General features: G+C 43.4%; 1 protein-coding gene across 1 annotated transcript in view; it reads right to left on the minus strand.

Annotated features, from left to right (window-relative positions):
* Window positions 1-1,725: 1,725 nt before the first annotated feature.
* Window positions 1,726-21,678, minus strand: part of DOK6 (docking protein 6) — a 406,877-nt gene continuing 386,924 nt past the window's right edge. The window contains exon 8 of the mRNA XM_086372198.1: window positions 1,726-2,034. Coding sequence (XP_086228324.1) covers window positions 1,895-2,034 — 140 coding nt within the window. The 3' untranslated portion in view covers window positions 1,726-1,894. The remainder of the gene's footprint in view (window positions 2,035-21,678) is intronic.

Genomic DNA, 21,678 nt, shown 5'->3' on the forward strand with positions numbered 1-21,678 from the left:
GTCACAGCGCAGAGCGTTGAGTAATTTTCTTTTTACCCCTGAAAGCTTAGGATAATTATTTTTCACAGCCACATTAACTCTTATGATTAGCATCTTGATGGCATTTTCAAACTCATCTGAGAGATGTGGAGAGTCTAGGTAGTGGCTATAAGTGTGAAATTTATCAAGGAGGGACTGGATACTGCTTTTATCTAGTAGTAACTGTCTATAATGAACTGTCAATCTGCATTCAAGCTATGGCCATGGATGAAAAAGTCTTATCACAGGTCAGCAAATCAGGTACCCTTTCAATAGACTAACTCTGAAAGCTTAAACAATTTTGATATTGAAAAAAACATCAGGTTTTCATCTTACAAGACTAGGATCGTGGTTCTTTAAATCCACCTTGGAGTGTTGGGAGCTGACCATCTTAGGCATGTGGCATCAGACAATTCAGGCAGAATGATTTTTATTTTTACTTAAGTAAACTCCTAACTAGAAAAAAATATCTATGTTGACTTGAATTAGCCAAACTTCCCCAGTTCACGTGGGAATCACCACTTCCTTTTAAACCTTATAGGTCTGTCATTAGTCTCAGGGATGAAAAAACTTTTTGTTGTTGTTGGATACATTTTCTCTTACAATCCCACCCAACCCACATCCAGTCAAATGAGAGTAAAACCCAGCCAATTCTGGTTATGTAGTAATTACAAGCCCCTGATGGCTCTCTGAGAATAGCATCTCTGACACTTAAGAATGATACCTACCATCCTTTCCATGCTCTTCTTCTTTTGACTGCAAAATGTCTGAGTTCTTTTAAAGTGTACTTTTATCCCTTAATCAGATTGTCATTTAGAGTCCTTCATTTCCTCCAGGTTAAATGGAAGCTGATTGGGGATCACACCCTATCTTCCCATGTAGCTCAGAAGGGGCCCAAGGGAGAAACATCATCAACAACAAGGGGTACTTAAACGGAAAGACAGGGCCGTGATGTGATGAGCAGGACAGCCAGACCGGTCCCTTCTTTTCCAGAGTAGTTTCCCGTTCTCACATTGTCGCCTCCGTTTGTCATAGGAGCAGACGTGAATACATAAATACTTTGCTAATAAGAAGCCTTTTTTTTTTTTATAGGACTATTTTAAAAATAGTTATTCAACATAACAATCTTAATTTTAATGCACCAAATTACAGTTATCAACAATTTAAGTGAGCATATCCTGTCACTCTCGGCACACATGGATATATACGTGTTAGATATAGATGGATACAGCAATATCCATATCTGTATTTGTCTACAGACACACACGCACACACACAGCACACACACAGAATAGAGCTACAAGGCCCTGGGTAATAGTGTTCTAAATTTTGTGTTCCCTTAATTGTCACTGGGCTTACTTATATGGAGAGTTGTGGTACCATTTGTAGAGCTTACTGAATTTGTCCCTGTTGAAACTCTCCGAGCCACACAGCTTGTGGCAGGTCACCTTTCTGCCCAAAGACAGACCTCTCACCAGATGGGGGGACTGAGCCCAGAGTAATAATGCCAGGGGTAATGCCCTCACCCAGGTCCAGTGCAGTCCAGCTTGGCAACTTCTCACCCTGCCCAGGTTCCTGCTGCTGTCAGACCCAAAGAAGTTTATTTAAATGACTGTTCAGACGATTTGGATTCTATTTTTGTAAAACACCGACCCCCCCCCACCCCCACCCCAAGAAACTCAATAAATAAAGGACTTAGCCACAGAATCAAGGAAGCAGAACTCCAGTTTTGAACCTTCTACCGGGACTGGGGCCAGACCCGACCCAGGTCAATGTTCCCTGCGGTTGGTCCTCCGGGAGGCAGAGGGCGCGCGCCCCGCAGGCAGGCAGGCGGTCCGGACAGACGGTCTCTCTGGTCTCAGCCTCGCCCTGGGTGTCACTGGATGAGGCTGGAGCTGTAGCTGAAGCCATAGCTGCTGGAGCGCGACAGGGCCGGTTGCGTCTCCTCGCTCTGCTCCGAGGCGTAGCTGGGGAAGGTCTGCGCACGTGACATCTTTGAGGGCCCGAACCCGTGACCTGGAGGGGCACAGAAGGAGAGCTGTACCGGGGGGCTGGCTCGGTACTGGGGGGCTGGCTCGGCACCAGGGGCTGGCTCCGAGGGGCAGCGAGTGCCCAGCGGCTGGTTCCTGGCGGGTGGCTAGGATGTGGTCTTAAGGGCCCAGTTTTGGACCCGGGTGCTATCAGAAATTCTGGATGCCGGAGAGCTAGGGAGAACTTTCCAGGGATCTCAGACTTTTACTGTCCTTCAATCTCTGGAACAAAAGCACAGAATCTCCCCCCACGACCAAAAGCTGCTTTTGGTGGAGAACCTGTAAACGCTTTCTTTTCTTTGATGGTCCCTTTTCAGCATACAGGAACGAATGACACACTCCTTAAAACCTTTTTGAGCAGTCAACTTCATTTTATCCTAACCAGTGTCAATTATCAGGAAAAAATACACAGGGGGATAGCGTTTCAGTACCCCGGGTTTGTGAGTAATGGTACCCACTTCATGATGCAGTTATTAACCCAAATGATAAACCTCCATGGTTACTCAGTTCAGTTCAGTTCAGTCGCTCAGTCGTGTCCGACTCTTTGCGACCCCATGAATCTAGAGTGGTCTAAAAGCTAACTCTTACAGAAAATTTGTTAAAAAAAAATTATAACTACGATTGTATAGCACAGATGTACCCCTGCAGTGAGAACTTTGTTTAATGCAAAATCCAAAGGTAATTACTGGAAAACTAGTGGAATGCTAACATCAGGAGAAAGGATGCGTTCTCGGGCCTCTCGTGGACTTCCCAGGTGTGTGTTCTAAATGAGTCAGGATTGTTCTTCCCACGTGAGGATGAGTATCTGATGGATGAGCTCAGTGAGCAGAGAAGATGGAATAGAGGTGGTGTGCTGTGCTCTTGGAACTTCTGCATCACACAAAGCAAGAAACGTGCTGAGTCTGGTTTATACGTTTTCTGGTCTCTGTGGCGAGAAACCCAGGGAAGACGGTCTGTTAACACAGAAAGAGCAAAGTCTGCTCACTCCCAGGTGGGGCTGTCCTTTGCAAGCTTCTGAGCTTAAAGCCAGTCTCATCATCGTTGGGTGTGTCTGACGACTCAGAACCCTATCCTTGTTGAGATCTGGGGAGGAAATGCGGGTGCATCGGGTAATAATAAAAAGCTAATTAAAGTTGCAGAATCTCCTAACATTAAGAAAAATCGTGAGAGTGGAGCCTTCTGTTCTAGATAAATACCCTTTTAGGGGCACTGTTAGCCTGGTTCTCTGGGTGAGCCTCAGAGCAGGGCAGGGCGGAGAGGGCCCCACCGCCCCTGCCAGCCTGCGCGTCTCCGGGCGTCCAGATCTTCCCACTCCCTCCCCTGCCTCTCCGGGTCCAGAAACCCCGTCTCCTCTCTCTGCTCCTTCAGGCCCGAGGGTGGCGGGGTGCCTTGCTCCTGCCTGTCGCTCACACGTCCTCATCGGCTCAGTACCTGGATCCACAGCTCATTTGTGGGTCCCGTCGTTACATTCCCATAAAACCTCAGCTGAGCGTGTCTTCTCTTTCCTGTCGGACCGTGAAGATGCCGTGAGGAAAGGGAAGCCGGGTGTAGGGGGTAAGATGGAGCCACCAGAGGCGAGGTCAGTAGGGGCTAGGGAGCTGGCCCCGCGTGACCAGCTGTAACTGCTTTTGAGAGACTACTGGTGTCTGGGTTTGTCGGTTCCTTCTCTGCACGGTCTGTATGACAGCAGTGGTATAATATGGCTTTTTGAGTCTGAAATCAGTGTGTATCAATTAAATTCATACATGTTAAATGCATCGTCCCCGGTGGCTCAGTGGTAAAGAGTCTGCCTGCCACTGTAGGAGATGTAGGTTCCATCCCTGGGATGGGAAGATACCCTGGAGAAGGAGTTGGCAGCCCACTCCAGTATTCTTGCCTAGAGAATCCCATGGACAGAGGAGCCTGGTGGGCTACAGTCCATAGGGCTGCAGAGTCAGGCATGACTTAGCGACTAGACAATAACAAGTCTGTCATCATAGCAAGAAACAGATGCCATGAGGGCCCTCCTCCAGTAGGGCCACCATAGGGGCAGTCAGTGAAGACTTCCCTAAGGAGGTGGCCTTTTTACATGCTGCTTGTATGACAGGGTTAGGATACACTGACCTGATATTGGAAACTTCGCTTAAAATTTTACAGTTTGCTTCCTTATCTCACCATTGACTTGCTGGATAATAATTCATAGTTCTTATAGGAGGCGAGACTGGCATTCATGAGCAAAAACCAATTGGAAGCCCTAATGTTAAGACATGTTACTGGCCTTGGTTTTACCCTGTTACTTAAAAAAAATAGAAATATCTGAAAGAGAGCAGTGTGAGAGCACACCTTTAATTCACATTACCTGTGGCCTGAAGGCCAAGGTTGGAGTTGTGAAGATAGAAGCGTCTTTGCCCACGCATTCCAGGTTTTGACCCTGGAATCTTGGTGTAAAACTTCAGTCATTTAAGAAACATTTGCCAAGCAGCTACTAAAACAGTTCAAGATTCCACAGGGAAGACAAAGTAGTGGAAACCACGGTCCCTGAGTTTCTGGGGTCCACCAGCTGCTTTGGGACGCTCCTTAGACAGGGACAGGCAGCAGCAGGGCAGGGTCTGTGCAGCCAGTGCGGCCTGGGAGCAAGGCAGGACGCCAGCGTGGCCCACGGGCTTGGTCAGGGCTGTACACGTCAGTCCCGCCGTCACAGTGACCCCTGCTCCAGACTGTGCAGACCCGCCGTCCCCTCAACGGAAACATACAGCCCTGAGTTCAAATCCAGCCCTACTGTCCCTTTTGGAGCCTCATTTTCTTGCACAGACAGAACACACTTTCCTAAGGTATTTTTTTTGGGGGGGGTCACGCCATGTGGCATGCACGATCTTCGTTCCCCAACCAGGGATCGAACCCCAACCCTTGCCCCCTGCAGTGGAAGCACAGAGTCTTAACCACTGGATCACCGGGGAAGTCCCTTTCCTAAGGCATTTTGAGGGTTATACAAAACCACATGGGCTTCCCAGGTGGCACAATGGGAAAAGAATCTGTCTGCAATGCAGGAGACCCGGGTTAGATCCCTGGGTCGGGATGATCCCCTGGAGGAGGAAATGGCAACCCACTCCAGTATTCCTGCCTGGAAAATGCCATGGACAGAGGAGCCTGGCAAGGGTCATGCGATCACAAACAGTTGGACATGACTGAACACACACATATACTTTCAAACCAAACAACATACAGGAAGACACCTGGGGTGGTAGGTGCCTAATAGTTAGTTTCCCCCCTTCTTTCTATGCTGAGTGTATCCACACTTCTGTTTGACTTCCTATTCAGTGTCTATACTTTCTCCATCATCGCAGTGTGCTGTCCTTATTATGACAGGCTTTGAATATTCTCATTCAGTCATCTTGAAGATTTCTTCATCTCCTCTACAAACAGTTTCTAGTCTAATTGGAAATGAAATGGTGAATTTTTCTTACCTCAATCATGTCTTTACAGACAGTTGATAACTGATGTTATTTAATACTTATCACAAAAATAATATACCTCAATCCGAGCTGAACTTACGCTTAATAAATGCTGTTTGATTTTGGCAACAATGAGTATGAGAAGAAAAGAGAGAAATAATTAATCATTTTCTCAACATTCATTTGAATTCTGCCCCTAGACACTGTTGATGAAAACAAAACAAAAAACAGAAATCAACTTTGTGGCTTAAATTAACAACTTGCTGGAATAGACCTGTTCACTCCACTCAACAGAGACTCTATTTCAGTTCTTCCTAAACTTCCCCTCCGGTGCCTTGTGCTCAGTTGTGTCTGACTCTGTGCGACCCCAAGGACTGTAGCCCGCCAGCCTCCAGGCAAAAACACTGGAGTGGGTTGCCGTGCCCTCCTCCAGGGGATCAGGGATTATTATTCTCTTGACTTTTTCTCTGGGAGGTATTTGTACTTGCTACCGAAATTCTTTAAGATTACATAAAATGATTAAATATAACGTGTAATTTTTCATCTTCAATTTTCAAAAAAGGAAAATTTTAAAGGTTTCATGCCACCATGTTTCTGATATAAACTGTCAATTTGCATTACACTAATTTACATTCCCACCTAGAGGGTATTAAAATACTTTTTATCCTAATGTTAGATAGATCTGGATTATTAGATTAAAAAATTTTGCCAACCTGAAGGATAAAAAATTGCATCTTGTTTAATTTCTTTTTGCTACAATTAAGTGTTTAAATTTTGTAGTCAAGTGTTTGTGGTTTCTGGTTTTGTGTCTTGAAATAAGTCTTTCTTTATCACATTATTAAAATATTTTCTTACAAGTTGTTTTTACATTTTCATAAATTTCCTCTACTATCTTCAGCTTTTTAATTCACTGTGAATCTCTCTTGGTTCATGTCCTGAGGATCCTGTGTTGTGCGATGGTTGATCGTGTTAGCTCTGACGGAAGAGGACGTGGCTTTGAGTTCTCGCTCTGTTCCTCGACTCTTCTGTCCCTCAAGTGTATAATGGCTGTTGTAATAGTTTCTGTCAATAGGATCATGTGTTAAATGTGTTAATTCATGATAGCACAGTCTCATAGTGTATACATTCATGTGTGTATAACAGGATTAACACTGAGAGCAGGGTATTCTGTGGTACACACACGCAGCCCACCAGTTCAGTCTTCACAGCCGGCTACCGAGGAGAAGCAAAGCGTTTGCAGTAACACCTGCCATTGATCCTTTGTTATGAGGTTCATGAGTCTCAGTGTGAGTATTTTTCCAAAGGCTTTATGAGATTTTTTTTCAATCAAGGAACAAAGGTGTCTCATTTCTGGGAAATACTTCTGAATTATTATTATAATTTTTGTTAATTATTTCCCTCCCATCATCTTCTCTGCTCTCTCTCCCACCTTTGTTCTTCTTCTAACCTTCTACTATTTATATGTCCTAGTACTGTTCTGACAACTTCCCAGTCTTTTCCATCTTCACTCTCTTTTCTGCTGCTTTATTTTGTGGATTTGAGGTTTACTTTACCTTCCAAGCTTACTAAATTATAAAAAAGATTCTGCTGCTCTAATTTTAATTTGAAAAACCTTTCTTTTCCCTTTGTCCTTCCCTGTCTTGTTCTCCTTTCTTTAATATACATTCATATTTTTTGTTATTCATAATGGCACTTTCACCCCCAAAACAATGGACCTTTTTGGCTTATTTCATAAGTAGATATTTAAATATTCTTTTTTTTTTAGGTTCTCAGTCTTTTAATGCATTTAGCATCTGAGGGATGTAGACTTCTCTGAAGATTTTGGGAACCAAAACACCTGGATTCTAGAGGCTCGTGCCAATGGTTATCTCAGACACTCCCTCTCCCTCTGTCTCTGTCTCTGAGAAGCGGCACACGGCTGTTCATTTCCTGACGGACAGCTCCCGGGACTTGGATGTTTGTGATGGATGCCCTTTATCTTTGGAATCCCTTCCTTCCCGCACTGGCAGAATCCAAATCTCTGGGCCTTCCACAACTCATCTCTTTAAAGATTAGAAAATTTTGAATGGAAAAATGCATAGTATTTAATCCTATGTAGTACCCTCCTCCAGTTATGAGAAACTGATGAGTTAGCAGCCGCATTCTCATGCTGGGAAAAAAAAAAAAATCAAACACAATATCCTTCTAATACTTTAATTTGCTTTAAAGATGGTTTTATTTGATTCATACAGAATTATGTTTTTTAATACCCATTTCATAAATTTTCTAGGCCAAAAATAGTCTTCTGTTATTTTGGTTGATGTACCATTTATTTATTCCTGTTGCATACATTTTATTTCTCTTGTATTCTAATTACCTACTGGGATCTAATTTTATACAGCTGTGATATTAATTTTCTACAACAGTAAAATTTAGTTGAACTCTGTCAGCAGACTGCATTTGAGTAGCTGTGGAATTTGTAAGCAATCTGTGGCAGCTAATAAAATGGTAAATATTAACATGGGATAATCAAAGTTGAAACAGTAGAGAATATGTGAAAAAAATGTATTAATGGTGCTCAAAAAGGAATGGGACAATATTATAAAAATAAAAGTAGATATATTTAGTTTTTGAGCTATAAATTTTTCATTGCTATTTTCAAGAGTTTAGGTATATATTTTTAATATAATGTTAATATAAATTTGTTTAGTTGCTAAGTTGTGTCCAACTCTTTTATGACCCCATGAACTGTAGCTTGCCAGGCTCCTCTGTCCATGGGATTTCCCAGGCAAGAATATTGGAGTGGGATGCCATTTTCTTCTCTGTTAATATAAATGAGTTACATATTGATACACCTTTGTTTCCATTTTGAACGTATTTATAGAAAGTTTTAGCAATCAAAGAACTATTAAGGATCATGAAGTAGGGTGTGCCCAGTTCAAGCTGAGATCTGCAGAACTAGTATCTGAAGCATTTTAACACATTTACTATCTAGTCACATTAACTGCCTGCAAAGTAATTACAAGAATACATATCAGCTGATCATCCTTAAGATGACATCTTAAGGAGAAGAAGGAGAATTTCATTTGCTGTAATTCTTCTCTAAGGATTTTAAACGAATGCATAGAAACACTTTTCCAAGAGAGTGGGGCTTTCCTATATAGTATATGAGATTTATTATGAGAGTTATAAATTAGAGATTTGATTTACGACAGAAATATTATAGAAAAAATTGAATGTCACATAAGTTTATGCAGGAGGAAGTTTGCAAAAAAAAAAAAAAGACTAGATTGAGGGCAATAAACAAGTTGATTGAAAATTTACTGTCAGGTTTTCATAGAACGCAGTGCAGTTTTATTCTGCAGTGGATACACACTGAGCTTATGTTTAGTCTGAGGACTCTGAGATGAGTTTGAGGGTGTGTGTCCAGAAACCTGCTTAGCACTCAACACATCTGATTTCTCATCTCATCCTATGAAGAAATTTGCCTTGAACTTCTCCTTTTAGTAAGGATTAGGTTGATTTTTCAGAGCTCTGGGAAACATTCTGATAACCACAAACAAAATTATGTCTTCTTAGATTTTCTAAAAATACTTATTTGACAGCGTTGGGTCTTAGTTGTGGGCCCTTAGTTCCCTGACTAGGGATCGAACCCACAGCCCCTCTATTGGAAGGCAGATTCTTAGTCACCAGACTACCAGGGATGTCCCTGTCTTCTTAGATTTGTAAATATTTTGTCTGCATTAGACCACAGTACCCAAACAGTCATGGCTTTCAGACTCTGTATCTCCTCATTAGGAATCAGGCCCTGGTGATGCTCATGATGAAAGATAAAGCTCTAGATGGTGAGTTGTAGCAGGTGAGATGGAAGCATGGAGAGAGCACACCCTGGGGAGTTTGTTACATCTTATGAAGCCGACTGGATATTTTTTCTAAAGGATGAGGAAGACTTTTGAATGATTTAAAGATGAGCGAGTGGATCAGAGTTGCTGGCTTACTCAATGAGACTACAGAGGAGCTGTTCGCAATCCTTTCCCACCATCATGCAACTGAGAGAGAAAATTTAGCCCCAGAGAGAACAATTTCTCAGAGAAGGTGTTTCAAAGGTAGAAAGAAAGAAGCCTCTGATTTTATGTACATTTCCTTAGGTTTACTTATCATTCTTCCTTATTATCTCCAGCTAATCAGCATTCCTCCAAGTCCAATAACAGAGATGAAAACTGCTGGTACCAACTTGCACAAGAATGAGGCCAAAATGGGTGGGAGTGGTGAGAAGTGAGGATGCTTATTCTTGCTGAGAAAGACCTACGAGTACCTCTCAGTATAATTATATTCACTATTTTAAGTTTCCTCATGTAGTCAATAAACTGTGAGAATTTCAGAACCTGGAAATCTGAAGCCTAGAGTTTCTGGTTAGCAGCGCTTCCTGGTAGGTCGATATTGCAGTGATTTCTCTAGTTGTTTTGAAAATAGCCAGATAAATAGAGAATAGGAGATCTGTGATCCATGAAAATGGAGTTAGGGAGTACAGAGCAAAGGAGGTGACGTGGACATTTCTTCTCTTTTATGAAAAAGTACTGCAAACATTTCAAAGTACTTTTCTAGGCAGGCTGAAAAATTCTTGGTATGCATTTTACCATCAGTGTACCCAGCAGACAGCAATGAAAGCCATCTTAATTCCCAGTTAGTTTTTAATTTTTTTTTATTTTTAAACTTTACAAAATTGTATTAGTTTTGCCAAATATCAAAATGAATCCGCCACAGGTATACATGTGTTCCCCATCCTGAACCCTCCTCCCTCCTCCCTCCCCATTCCATCCCTCTGGGTCGTCCCAGTGCACTGGCCCCAAGCATCCAGTATCATGCATTGAACCTGGACTGGCAACTCGTTTCATACATGATATTTTACATGTTTCAATGCCATTCTCCCAAATCTTCCCACCTTCTCCCTCTCCCACAGAGTCCATAAGACTGTTCTATACATCAGACACACCATACACAAAAATAAACTCAAAATGGATTAAAGATCTAAACGTAAGACCAGAAACTATAAAACTCCTAGAGGAGAACATAGGCAAAACACTCTCTGACATACATCACAGCAGGATCCTCTATGACCCACCTCCCAGAATATTGTAAATAAAAACAAAAATAAACAAATGGGACCTAATTAACCTTAAAAGCTTCTGCACATCAAAGGAAACTATTAGCAAGGTGAAAAGACAGCCTTCAGAATGGGAGAAAATAATAGCAAATGAAGCAACTGACAAACAACTAATCTCAAAAATATACAAGCAACTCCTACAGCTCAACTCCAGAAAAAGTTTTTAATTTTTTTAAAAATGAATTTTATTGTGTTTTTTGGCTGTGCTGAGTCTTTGTTGCTGTGCCGGGTTTCTCTGTTTAGGGTGAGCGGGGGCTACTCCCTCGTTGCGGGACCTCCTGTGATACTGGTTGCAGAGCACCAGCCCCCGGGCATACGGTCTTCAGTAGCTGTGGCTCCGAGGCTCGGTAGTTGTGGCGCATGGGCTCAGTTGCCCCGGAACGTGGGATCTTCCCAGACCAAGGAGTAAACCCACGTCCCCAGCACTGGCAGGTGGATTCCCAACTACTGGACCACCAGGGAAGCCCTTTTAATTTTTAATTAGTTATCTTTAACTCTGTGAGAGATTGAAATATATTTTAATCAGTTTTTTTTTTTTTTTACTATTAAGTACTCATGTCAAAAGGCTGAACGATGCTTGTGGAATTATTGCCATTGTATAATGTCATGTTGCCTGTAGTCATGTCACTGAAAACAGGCCAGGACAGGGAAGGGTGGGGAGCACAGCCTCTGAGGCTGGTACTGGCCTCAGCGGGTGACCTTGGGTTGGATACAATTGGGCATTAAGTAGCCGAGTGCTCGGGTCATGATATTACTGGTCATTAATACTGATCACTAATTGTGTCCCAACAAAGGTCCGTCTAGTCAAGGGTATGGTTTTTCCAGTGGTCATGTATAGATGTGAGAGTTGGACTGTGAAGAAAGCTGAGCACTGAAGAATTGATGCTTTTGAACTGTGGTGTTGGAGAAGACTCTTGAGAGTCCCTTGGACTGCAAGGAGAACCAACCAGTCCAACCTAAAGGAGATCAGCCCTGGGTGTTCTTTGGAAGGAATGCTAAAGCTGAAACTCCAGTACTTTGGCCACCTCATGCGAAGAGTTGACTCATTGGAAAAGGCTCTGATGCTGGGAGGGATTAGGGGCAGGAGGAGAAGGGGACAACAGAGGATGAGATGGCTGGATGGCATCACTGACTTGACAGACGTGAGTTTGAGTGAACTCCGGGAGTTGGTGATGGACAGGGAGGCCTGGTGTGCCGTGATTCATGGGGTCGCAAAGAGTCAGACACGACTGAGCTACTGAACTGAACTGAACTTAATTATGTCCCAGGAAGCAGCAGAGGTTTCACTTGCACTGATTAACTTAATCCATCTGGTAGCCCTGCAGGACTGACCCTCTTGCCCTCTGCTGGCTCTAAACTCTTCACTGACCCCAGAAGTTTGTCTACCTCACAGTTAGCACAACAACCAGAGAAAAGAGTATGCTTTTGCAAACAAAAACATATTTTAGAGGCAAGGGAGCAAGCAGACCTCATGCCTTTTTTTTTTCCCTTTTAATTTCTCTCCATCATATTCATTTTCTAAAGAGCACAGGATAATCTGAATTACTTGTATTTCATGTTTCTTGACAATAAGAATATGGAGATTCACTTTTTTCCCCCAAGAGTCTATATTTCTTTATATGTTTTACTTCAATTTTATAATTGTAGAAATCAGAAATGTTAGTTTTTATCAGTTTAAAAGATACATATATATTTAACAATCACTTACTAGAATAGGCTCAATGGTAGAGAATCTGCCTGCAGAGCGGTCAGGATACAGTTTCGATCCCCAGGTTGGGAAGATCTTCTGGAGAAGGAAATGGCAACCCACTCCAGTATTCTTGTCTGGGGAATCTCATGGACAGAATAGCCTGGTGGGCTATAGTCCATGGGGTCGCAAAGAGTTGGACATGACTGAAGTGACTCAGCAGCAGTAGCAGCTTCTAGAAATAGGATGCTAAATCTTATAAAATTATCAGTAACCCCTTCAGATTGATCTTGGATTATGTTCACAATGGTGAATTGGCCATTGTTACTGAATTCACTCATTTTCACTACTGCTGTGGAACATAATATTTTAATGAAAACCATTTATGTTTACATAATTAATAACACTGACTTAGTATAAATTGATAAACCATGTAAAAATTAAAATTTTCTAATTAAGTCAGAGACAGAACAGCTTTATGGTTGCTCAAGTCTTCATACCTCTATATAAGTCTATTCTAACTCTTATCATTTTCAAAAAATTTCTAGTTCTGGGAAATTTGGCCAACTCTTTAAGGAAGCATACTAGTTTATATTCTTTCCTCCATGATAGATAAAAGTAAATTACAAAGACCTTGAAAAGAAGTGAAAAAATAAGCATTGAAAATCATTGGAAAGAAATTTAGGAAAATAGTTCAAATTGGGAGATTTTTCTAAGTACAAAAGCAGTTGAAGTTCAAATACAGGATCATTTGTCACTGTTTGATACCACATCTAAAAGGATTAAATTTTGAGTTTAACCCCTCAGAAGCTGGACAGCATTCAGTTCTTTGAAGCCTCAATTTTAATGACTTTCCCAGGAAAGCATTCATTAGCTACTATTTACATGTCAAAAATTAAAAGACACTTACTCCTTGGAAGGAAAGTTATGACCAACCTAGACAGCACGTTAAAAAGCAGAGACAGTACTTTGTCAACAAATGTCCATCTAGTCAAGGCTACGGTTTTTTCAGTAGTTAGGTGGGTGTGAGAGTTGGACTGTGAAGCAAGCTGAGCACCAAAGAATTGATGCTTTTGAACTGTGGTGTTGGAGAAGACTCTTGAGAGTCCCTTGGACTGCAAGGAGATCCAACCAGTCCACCGTAAAGGAGATCAATCCTGAGTATTCATTGGAAGGACTGATGTTGAAGCTGAAACTCCAATACTTTGGCCACCTGATGCGAAGAACTGACTCATTTGAAAAGACCCTGATGCTAGGAAAGATTGAGGGCAGGAAGAGAAGGGGTCGACAGAGGATGAGATGGTTGGATGGCATCATCAACTCAATGGACATGAGTTTGGGTAGACTCCAGGAGTTGGTGATGGACAGGGAGGCCTGGCATGTTGGGGTCGCAAAGAGTCAGACATGACTGAGCAACTGAAATGAACATGTCAGAAAACATTTCAGCTGGATTGATTCACTGAGGGGCCCTGACAATGGTGGTGAGTAGCCTTGAAGTGGTCAGAAAACTATTTTTGTTAAAAAATTTATAGGAAGTTACTTTTTTACCTAAGACAAGTCTGCCCAATGTGAGTGCATTGTCTACTTTCTTTGCTTTGTGTGGGTATATAAGTATAAATATATATGGGCTTCCCTAGTTTTGCTAGTGGTAAAGAATCTGCCTACCAGTGCAGAAGACGCAAGAGACATGGGTTCAAGCACTGGGTCGGAAAGATCCCCTGAAGGGGGGAATGGCAACCCACTCCAGTATTCTTGCCTGGGAAATCCCATGGACAGAGAGCCTGGCGGGTTACAGTCCATGGAGTCACAAAGAGTTGGACATGATTGAGCAACTGAGCCCATACACACATAAATTTATATTTGTGGATATATACATATATACACACAAATGTATATATATGTGTGTGTATATATATATATTTCAGGCTGGTAATACTGTTTTCTGACGATTATAACTTTGGGTCTTAAGTCACGTGTATATTTAAAACACTTTTTTTCTGGTAGACAACTCATTCCAAACATGAATCCAATGAAATGATAATGAAAGAATCAGGGAAGATGTGTGTAGCAACTAAGACAAAGAAGAGGTATCTCGCAGGAGCTGGAAACAGGGAATCATAGACAAGGGACCAGGAGGACGCTGAACAAAGAGAAAGGAGAGCATTTCCACTCGACCCCGTGAATTCCATGCAGTATTGTGTGAATTCAGCCACAGCAAATAGGCCCTCCTGTTTCCTTCCATCAGGAGGAGAGTAGAAATTGTAATTCTTAGGAAGAAAATGAAGCCGAGAAGTTTAGCTGCGTAAGAAACGTATTCCTCTCAGCCTGGGAGACGGGAGCTGGGACCTTGAGAACTGCTGCTTTGGGAGACCAGCAGCCTCTCCCTGGTGTGCGCCTCGAGCAGAGTTATCGGACAGCAGTGAAAATGGTTTCGGCAGGCTTAGAAACACGACTGAGATGGCAGAGTACTACACCTTTTAGAAACTCTGAGGAGAAACTGGATGGGGCACACAGGAACGTTAAATAATCAGGGTGTGATAGACTTGAGCTCAGCATCCTGACTGTAACTGAAGCCTGAGGTTCCTCTTTATCTGTGGGATGAGAAGCGTCCTAGAAACCCCCAGAGCCTTGAAGCAGAAGTGAGACAGTGTAACTAAACCAGCAAAGGGGGTAGATCCCCACATGTTGCGTTAATGCCTTCATTTCTGCTTCCCTTTTATTTGAAATGTGTTTCTAGATATCGTTGAATTGACTAAATAACTAGGCTCTGATACATTGAAGAGATAATTTTTTTTCTAAAAATGGAGGAGGGAAAGGTGAGTTGCTTTGGGGGTTCTTGTCTGGAAAAGCCCAACAGCTGGAGGTCTGATGGCTGCAAGTTCTCTGTCACCTACGGACAAAGAATGAGAGGCTTTAAAAATGAAGAAAACGTTTGTGCCTCTTCATCTTGGCATTGGTCGCTGAAACAGGAGAGCATGGCCAGGAGACAAAAGCTTGTCTGCTACTGAGAAAGGGTGTTTCAATACTGAACCCAGCATTCTTGCCCGATTTCCTGTACTCCTGCACTTGCTGTTTCAGTGAGCGGCACCCATCAACCCGACAGCCCGGGTCAGCGAGCTGCAGCCCGTCTAGTCTGCGGGCTCTGCCACCGTCAGCCACTGAGTCCTGCAGCTTCTTCCTCCCCGAAGCCTCGTGAATCCACGTGCTTTCTTCATGCTCATTCCCTTTACCCTAAATTTCCCACCATGTTTATGGCTGCAGCCGCCCAGCTGGTCTTCCTGACAGCAGTGTCCCGCTTCTCGGTTCTGTTCTTTGCAGGGGTGACTGTGAGCATTGGGCCGTCCTCCCCTCCACACCTGTCCGGGATAAAGGCAGACTCCCCTGCGCAGCACCTACGTCCTCAGGGTCCTCAGTGCTGGTGACACGGGCGTGATTAGAGGGCTCTGTACTCAATCCCCACGTGCAAAATCCATCAGTTCCTCCCCTTTCCAGTAAAACTCCTTGTAAAAAACATTGTTTGGTTTATAATTAAGCTCTAGACTTCCTCTAGGGCTTCCTTTTCGGGGAGGGGGGATGTAATTCCCTTTTATTTATTTATTTAAATTAATTTTTACAGGCGTGTAGTTGGGATGAGGCTGGGAGAGCAGGCTGGGAGAGCAGGCGTGGAGGTGGAGATTGGGAAAAGTTGAAGCTGGAGAAGTGAGCGTGGCTCAAATTGCGTGAATATACGTGGAACCCAGGGCTTTCTTTTAGCCAGACTGTTAACACTCAGACTCTCTCTTATGTAACATATGTTTATACACATGTCGGAACTTCCCCTGATGACTCTCTGATTTCAGCCGTCCTCCACCCCACCTCGGCTCGCCAGCCCCTTTCAAAAGGACACACGGTTCCCCAGGAAGGCAGCTCCCGGCCCTGTGGCCTGGGCTCCTTCCCCCCATGGCAGCGCACCCCCTCACCCTCCTTTGCATCGACTCTTTCAAACTCGATCCTGTTTTTCTTGAAGAATTCACGTAGGAAGCCTCAGAGGGTCCTGCACACCATCTCACCTGGCCTGATCCTGAGCCGCTGCATGGTACTCTTACCCTCTCCTGTGTACCCAGCTCACCTCTTAACTCTTTGCCTTAGTATCTCCTCTGTGAGCTTATCCTGAACGTGAGGAAAGAAGGTCTATTTACCTTTGTGTCTGTGGAGCCTTGTGAAAGGCCAGACTCACAGAGGGCACTCAGTAAATGTTAATGCATAAAACTGTGAGAAATGCATGCCACAGCTCTATGCAGAGAAGGCAGACTCATGTCTCATGGATCTCCTTGCACATGTTTGGTGGTCCGTAATTACTTTGTTGAATCAGAATAATTGAACGATGTGGCCTGGTTCTGGCCAATGGGGAAATGATAATCCTTTTAAAAATGAGAATTCAAATAATAATGTAAGACTAAATATGATTGTCAAATGTATGCTATAGGTGTATAGGAGAATGAGGAAATGATTATTTTTAGCTGCCTCATAATATACTGATCCCAACAAATGTACCAGTTTAAAAGGTTTTTCACAATCTAAACAGATGTGAGTTGAGTGGAAAAATGAGCAAAGTGAGAGTTTGCTGGTAGACAGTCCTCCCTAAGCCTCCCGCCCCTCTGGGTGTTTTGTGAGCAAAGGCAGGGAGGGCCCTTGTTATGAAAGATGGAGCAAGCATCTCCCTGTGGAGAAGAGGGAAGATTATGTCCCTCGCAGTAAGGATGTCTCCCTCTGGGACAAAGTGTGGGCTGGATCATAAAATATTAGGGTTCCCTATGCTGTGGTTCCTCTCCTGTAACACAACCTTCTTCATATGTGGGTGTCACCTGGCCCTCTCTGCACCTCCCTGTGAGAAATGGGACTCAGGAAACCAACAGAAATGCCAACGCACTGGCTAATACTATTGCTCTGAGTAATAAAGCTTCCTGGCTCTCTGATCCAGGCAGCTCTCCTCTTCTTCCGACATCCATGGAACTGCGGCAGGCCGACTGGGTAGCTGGTGCAGGGGGTGAAATCTTAGACCCTCACAGTTCTCGACAGTGTTAATAAATAGTGATGCTTAATGCTTTTTTACCGTAAGGGTGGGCTTCCCTGGTGGCTTAGATGGTAAAGAATCTGCCTGCAATGCGGGAGACCTGGGTTCAATCCCTGGGTTGGGAAGATACCCTGGAGGGCATGGCAACCCACTCCAGTGTGGTTGGATTCTCCAGCCTGGAGAATCCGCATGGACAGAGGAGGCTGGCAGGCTACAGTCCACGGGGTCACAATGAGTCAGACACGACTGAGCAACTAAGCAGAGCACAGTATAAGGGCAGTGGCTCCCAGTTTCTGTTAGATTTTTACATTGACTTATTATTTAGTAAGACTTTGCTAAGTTTCAGTGAAATTCTTCCTCTTGTGAAATCATCATGGCTTTATGAAATAATTTCATGATAGTGACCAGCAGGACAGTTTCAGAGAAAGAGCTGACTAACTCCTTGATATGTGAGAGAGAAAGAACGAATATGGATATGTTGGAATTCTTACTGGAGAACAGAAAATTAGGTGAGTGGTTCGCTTACCAGTCAAATTCATGGGACAGAAATAATTATTCATGAAAATTAATTTCCAATAAAGGTAGTCCAGTCACCTAAGAAGAATTATCCAAACTGTTTCTTATAAGGCACATAGATTTTTGTTGCTGCTACTGCTTTGATGCAGGGAATCTCTTTTTCAGATAATTTTTTTAAACAATAGTATACTCTCAATGCGAAAATAAAATGGGGGATAAAAATCAGAGTGCTTATTTGATTTTCCCAGTGAAAAAAGAAATACTTGTTTTAGGACAAACACAAAGCAGAGAAAATGAATGATTCCTGCAGTTTTAGAATGAAGCTTTTATCTTGTTAGAGCCTTTGTTAGGAGCAGCGAAAAGCAAGTTTAAATTCTGAATATGGAAAATTGTTCTCGAAGACTTTCTGCTCTTTAAAATTGCTCTAAAAGATGATTGCTACATCACAATAGGGAGCTTTAAAGATAGAAAATAAAGAGATTACAGGGTAAATAGCCTGCAAGCTGTGATGGTTAACGTTCAGGGGATGAGTCACTGGTGAATATATCGCTTATCAGAGTTCTTTGGTGAATATAGTTTCCTTTGTTTCCTTGACAGTCAAACTGAACTGAGACGATGCAGCCAGTATATTTCAGAATGTCCTGTTAACCACTGTCAGAATGTGGAGCGGACAGCAGAGAAACGTGGCCCACACAGGAAGCATGGAGCAGGGGTTGTGAGAAGCTGGTTGACAATCAGACAGCTCTGTCTATTGATAACTTTCAGTTAGCGACTCAGTTCATAATTCTTGAGCATTTTAACCACTACGTGTCATTTTCACAGGATGGTTGACATGTGAGTCGATTGAAAAAATTTGATCCTATAATAAGTGAATGGTTGATGATTGTCATTCTGATATTCACAAACTTTTGAATGATTTTCTCTTTCGTTTAATAACAAAAGGTCCTGGCAGTGTTTATGTATTGCATCTGTATGTTTAAATTTAAATTTACCAGTTAAAGTTAGCACAGGCTTCCCTTGTGGCTCAGCTGGTAAAGAATCCGCCTGCAATGCAGGAGACTTAGGTTCGATCCCTGGGTTGGGAAGATCCCCTGGAGAAGGGAAAGGCTACACACTCTAGTATTCTTGCCTGGAGAATTCCATGGACTGTATAGTCCATGGGGTCACAAAGAGTCGGACATGACTGAGCAACTTTCAAAGTCAGCACAACTTTAAATTTCTTGAGTAGAAAGAGATATGGTATAAAAACAGTAATCAGTGTGTGTTCAGTGGCTCGGTCACGTCTGACTCTTTGTGACCCCGTGGACTGTAGCCCACTGGCTCCTCCATCCGCTCCTGGTGGTTCTGCCAGACACCCGTGTGTACTTTGTAAGAATATTTTTTGCTTCTGTAAATACAGGCAGACATTCTCTGATACCAGTGCCAATGACAGTAAAACCAAAACTCTTGTATGTGTGCAAAATGTTTCTTTTCGGTCTCTTTTCACGTTGTTTCATGAAGCCTGCCCGGTAGAGAACTACTTGTCGGTGTCCTTGGGGTTGTGCTGCGGTGTCTGGCAGCCTTGCAGGAAGGGGGCACCTGCAGGCTGGGTGGTCTTTCCCGAGTGTGAACCTGGCTGGGCCACAGCCCTGGTTTCAATCAAACACTAACTTAGGTGCTGCTCAGAGGAGTTTCGCAGGTGTGATTAGAGTCCACAAGGAAGGAGATGATCCCAGAGAATCTGGTGGAGCTGATTCCATCAGGCGAAAGATCAGCACCGAGGGTTTTAGTCCTGCCTGTTAACAGCGGCTTCACATTTGATAGTCAATAAAAAAGTGATACTCACAAACTTTTGAATGATTTGCCTTTTTGTTTGACAACAGAAGGTCCTAGATGTGTTTACATATTGCATCTATGTGTTTAAATTTAAATTTACCAGTTAAAGTAAGCACAACTTTAAATCTCTGGGTGGAGAGAAATATGATATAAAAATAGGAATCAATATATGCTCAGTTGCTAAGTTGTGTCCGACTCTTTGCGACCCTTTGGACTGCAGCCTGCCAGGCTCCTCCATCCGTGGGAGTTTGCCGGCAAGAATACTGGAGTGGGTTGCCATTTCCTTCTCCAGGGGATCTTCACATCCTGGAGTCCCTACCTGTTCTTCCTGAGGTTGTGGTCTGTGGGTCTGTTTTAAAAATAATTCTATTGTTTGTTTATTTTGGCTGTGCTGGGTCTTCGCTGCTGCAGGCGGCCTTTCTCCAGTTGTGGTGAGAGGGGCTATTCATGGACCGGCAGCAGGACGGTCACTGTGCATGAGCTTGTGATGGTCGGGACGCTGGACTGAACTCAGCGGTTACAGGACTGTGGTGGACTGAACTGTGTCCTGCTAGATTCACTGTCTGAAGCTCTAACCTTTATTGTGACTGATTTGGAGATAAAGCTTTTAGGATGTAAGTTAGTTGAAGGAGCTCATAAAAGTGAGTCCTAATCAGATAGCACTGGTGACTTCACGAGAAAAGAAAGCAGTCTCTCTATCTCCACTCACTGAGGAAAGGTCATGGGAGTTCACAGCAAGAGAGCAGCCGTCTACAAGCCAGGAAGAAAGCTCTCACCAAAATCTGACCCTGCCGATGCCCTGATGTTGGACTTCCTGCCTCTTCCTGCCTCCTTCCTGCCTCTCTCACACCAGAAGTGTGAGAGAATCAATTTCTCATGTTTAACCACTCAGTCTACAGTATTTGGTTATGGCAGCATCAGTAAATTGTGGAGGGATTGATTTTAGGGCCAAACATCCTCAAGGACCATTTTCATTATTGTCTCATTTATTAAGAAGAAAACTGAAGTTTTTTCACTTAACAAAGAGTTAACACATCTGAACTGATCAGCAGTAGTGATCAGCGGTGATTGCTGACTGGCTACTGGAGGTGTACAAGGCGTTTCAGGAAAGAATAAGAAACAGATAAGCTGGGCTCAAAGAACAAACACCTACTGTGCAGGAACAGTCAAAATGTAACACTGTTAAAAGTTTAGTCTGCACATCCTTCTGATGCTTGTCGAAGCTGTGGGTCTTCTGTCTGGTAATGGGGACGTGCGAGGATTGTCTCCTCCATAAATAACATGCCGAATGCACGATGTTTTCCTTCGGGGTTTTCTTCAGGCTCACGCTGGTGGACGCAGCTGTCACTTTTGCTGCAGTGGCCTCCTGCAGCCCTCACTGGGGCCTCTGCTGTGGCCCTGGCCATCTCTTCCTTTCCATGGTCCTCATGGCCTAGCTTTCAAAGGTCAGGAACAATTCCTAAACCAGCGGCTCCAGAGACCTCCTCTACAGTGGACAAATTCTCAGACCAAGGGCAGGATTTGCTGATCTGGATTTAAATCCTGTTTGCTTGTAACTGGAAGTCACAGGTTTTGCATTTTTTAAGCGGGGGTAATATCTACCTTGTGGCTTAGGTGAAGTAGAAAGTGTTTTAAACAGAGTAACCCATGTGAGGGCTTCCCAGGGGGCACTAGTGATAAAGAATCCACCTGCCACTGCAGGAGACTTGGGTTTGGTCCCTGGGTCGGAAAGATCCCCCAGAGGAGGAAATGGCAATCCGCTCCAGTATTCTTGCCTGGAGAATCCCATGGACAGGGGAGTCTCGTGGGCTATAGTCCAAGGGACTTCAGAGAGTCAGATGCAACTGAGCACATGCATAACCCATGAGAAGTTCTTTGCACAGCACTTACTCCTGTAAGTGTTGCAAACACATTAGCTGGTTATGTTTATGACCATGGAATAAGATACCCCAGAGCAGCAGATCTCCAACCTTCCTGGTCATAAA

This window comes from Bos grunniens, chromosome 24, assembly GCF_055505025.1.
Source record: "Bos grunniens cultivar Pamir isolate PY7600 chromosome 24, Bosgru_T2T1.0, whole genome shotgun sequence".
Lineage (NCBI taxonomy): Eukaryota > Metazoa > Chordata > Mammalia > Artiodactyla > Bovidae > Bos > Bos grunniens.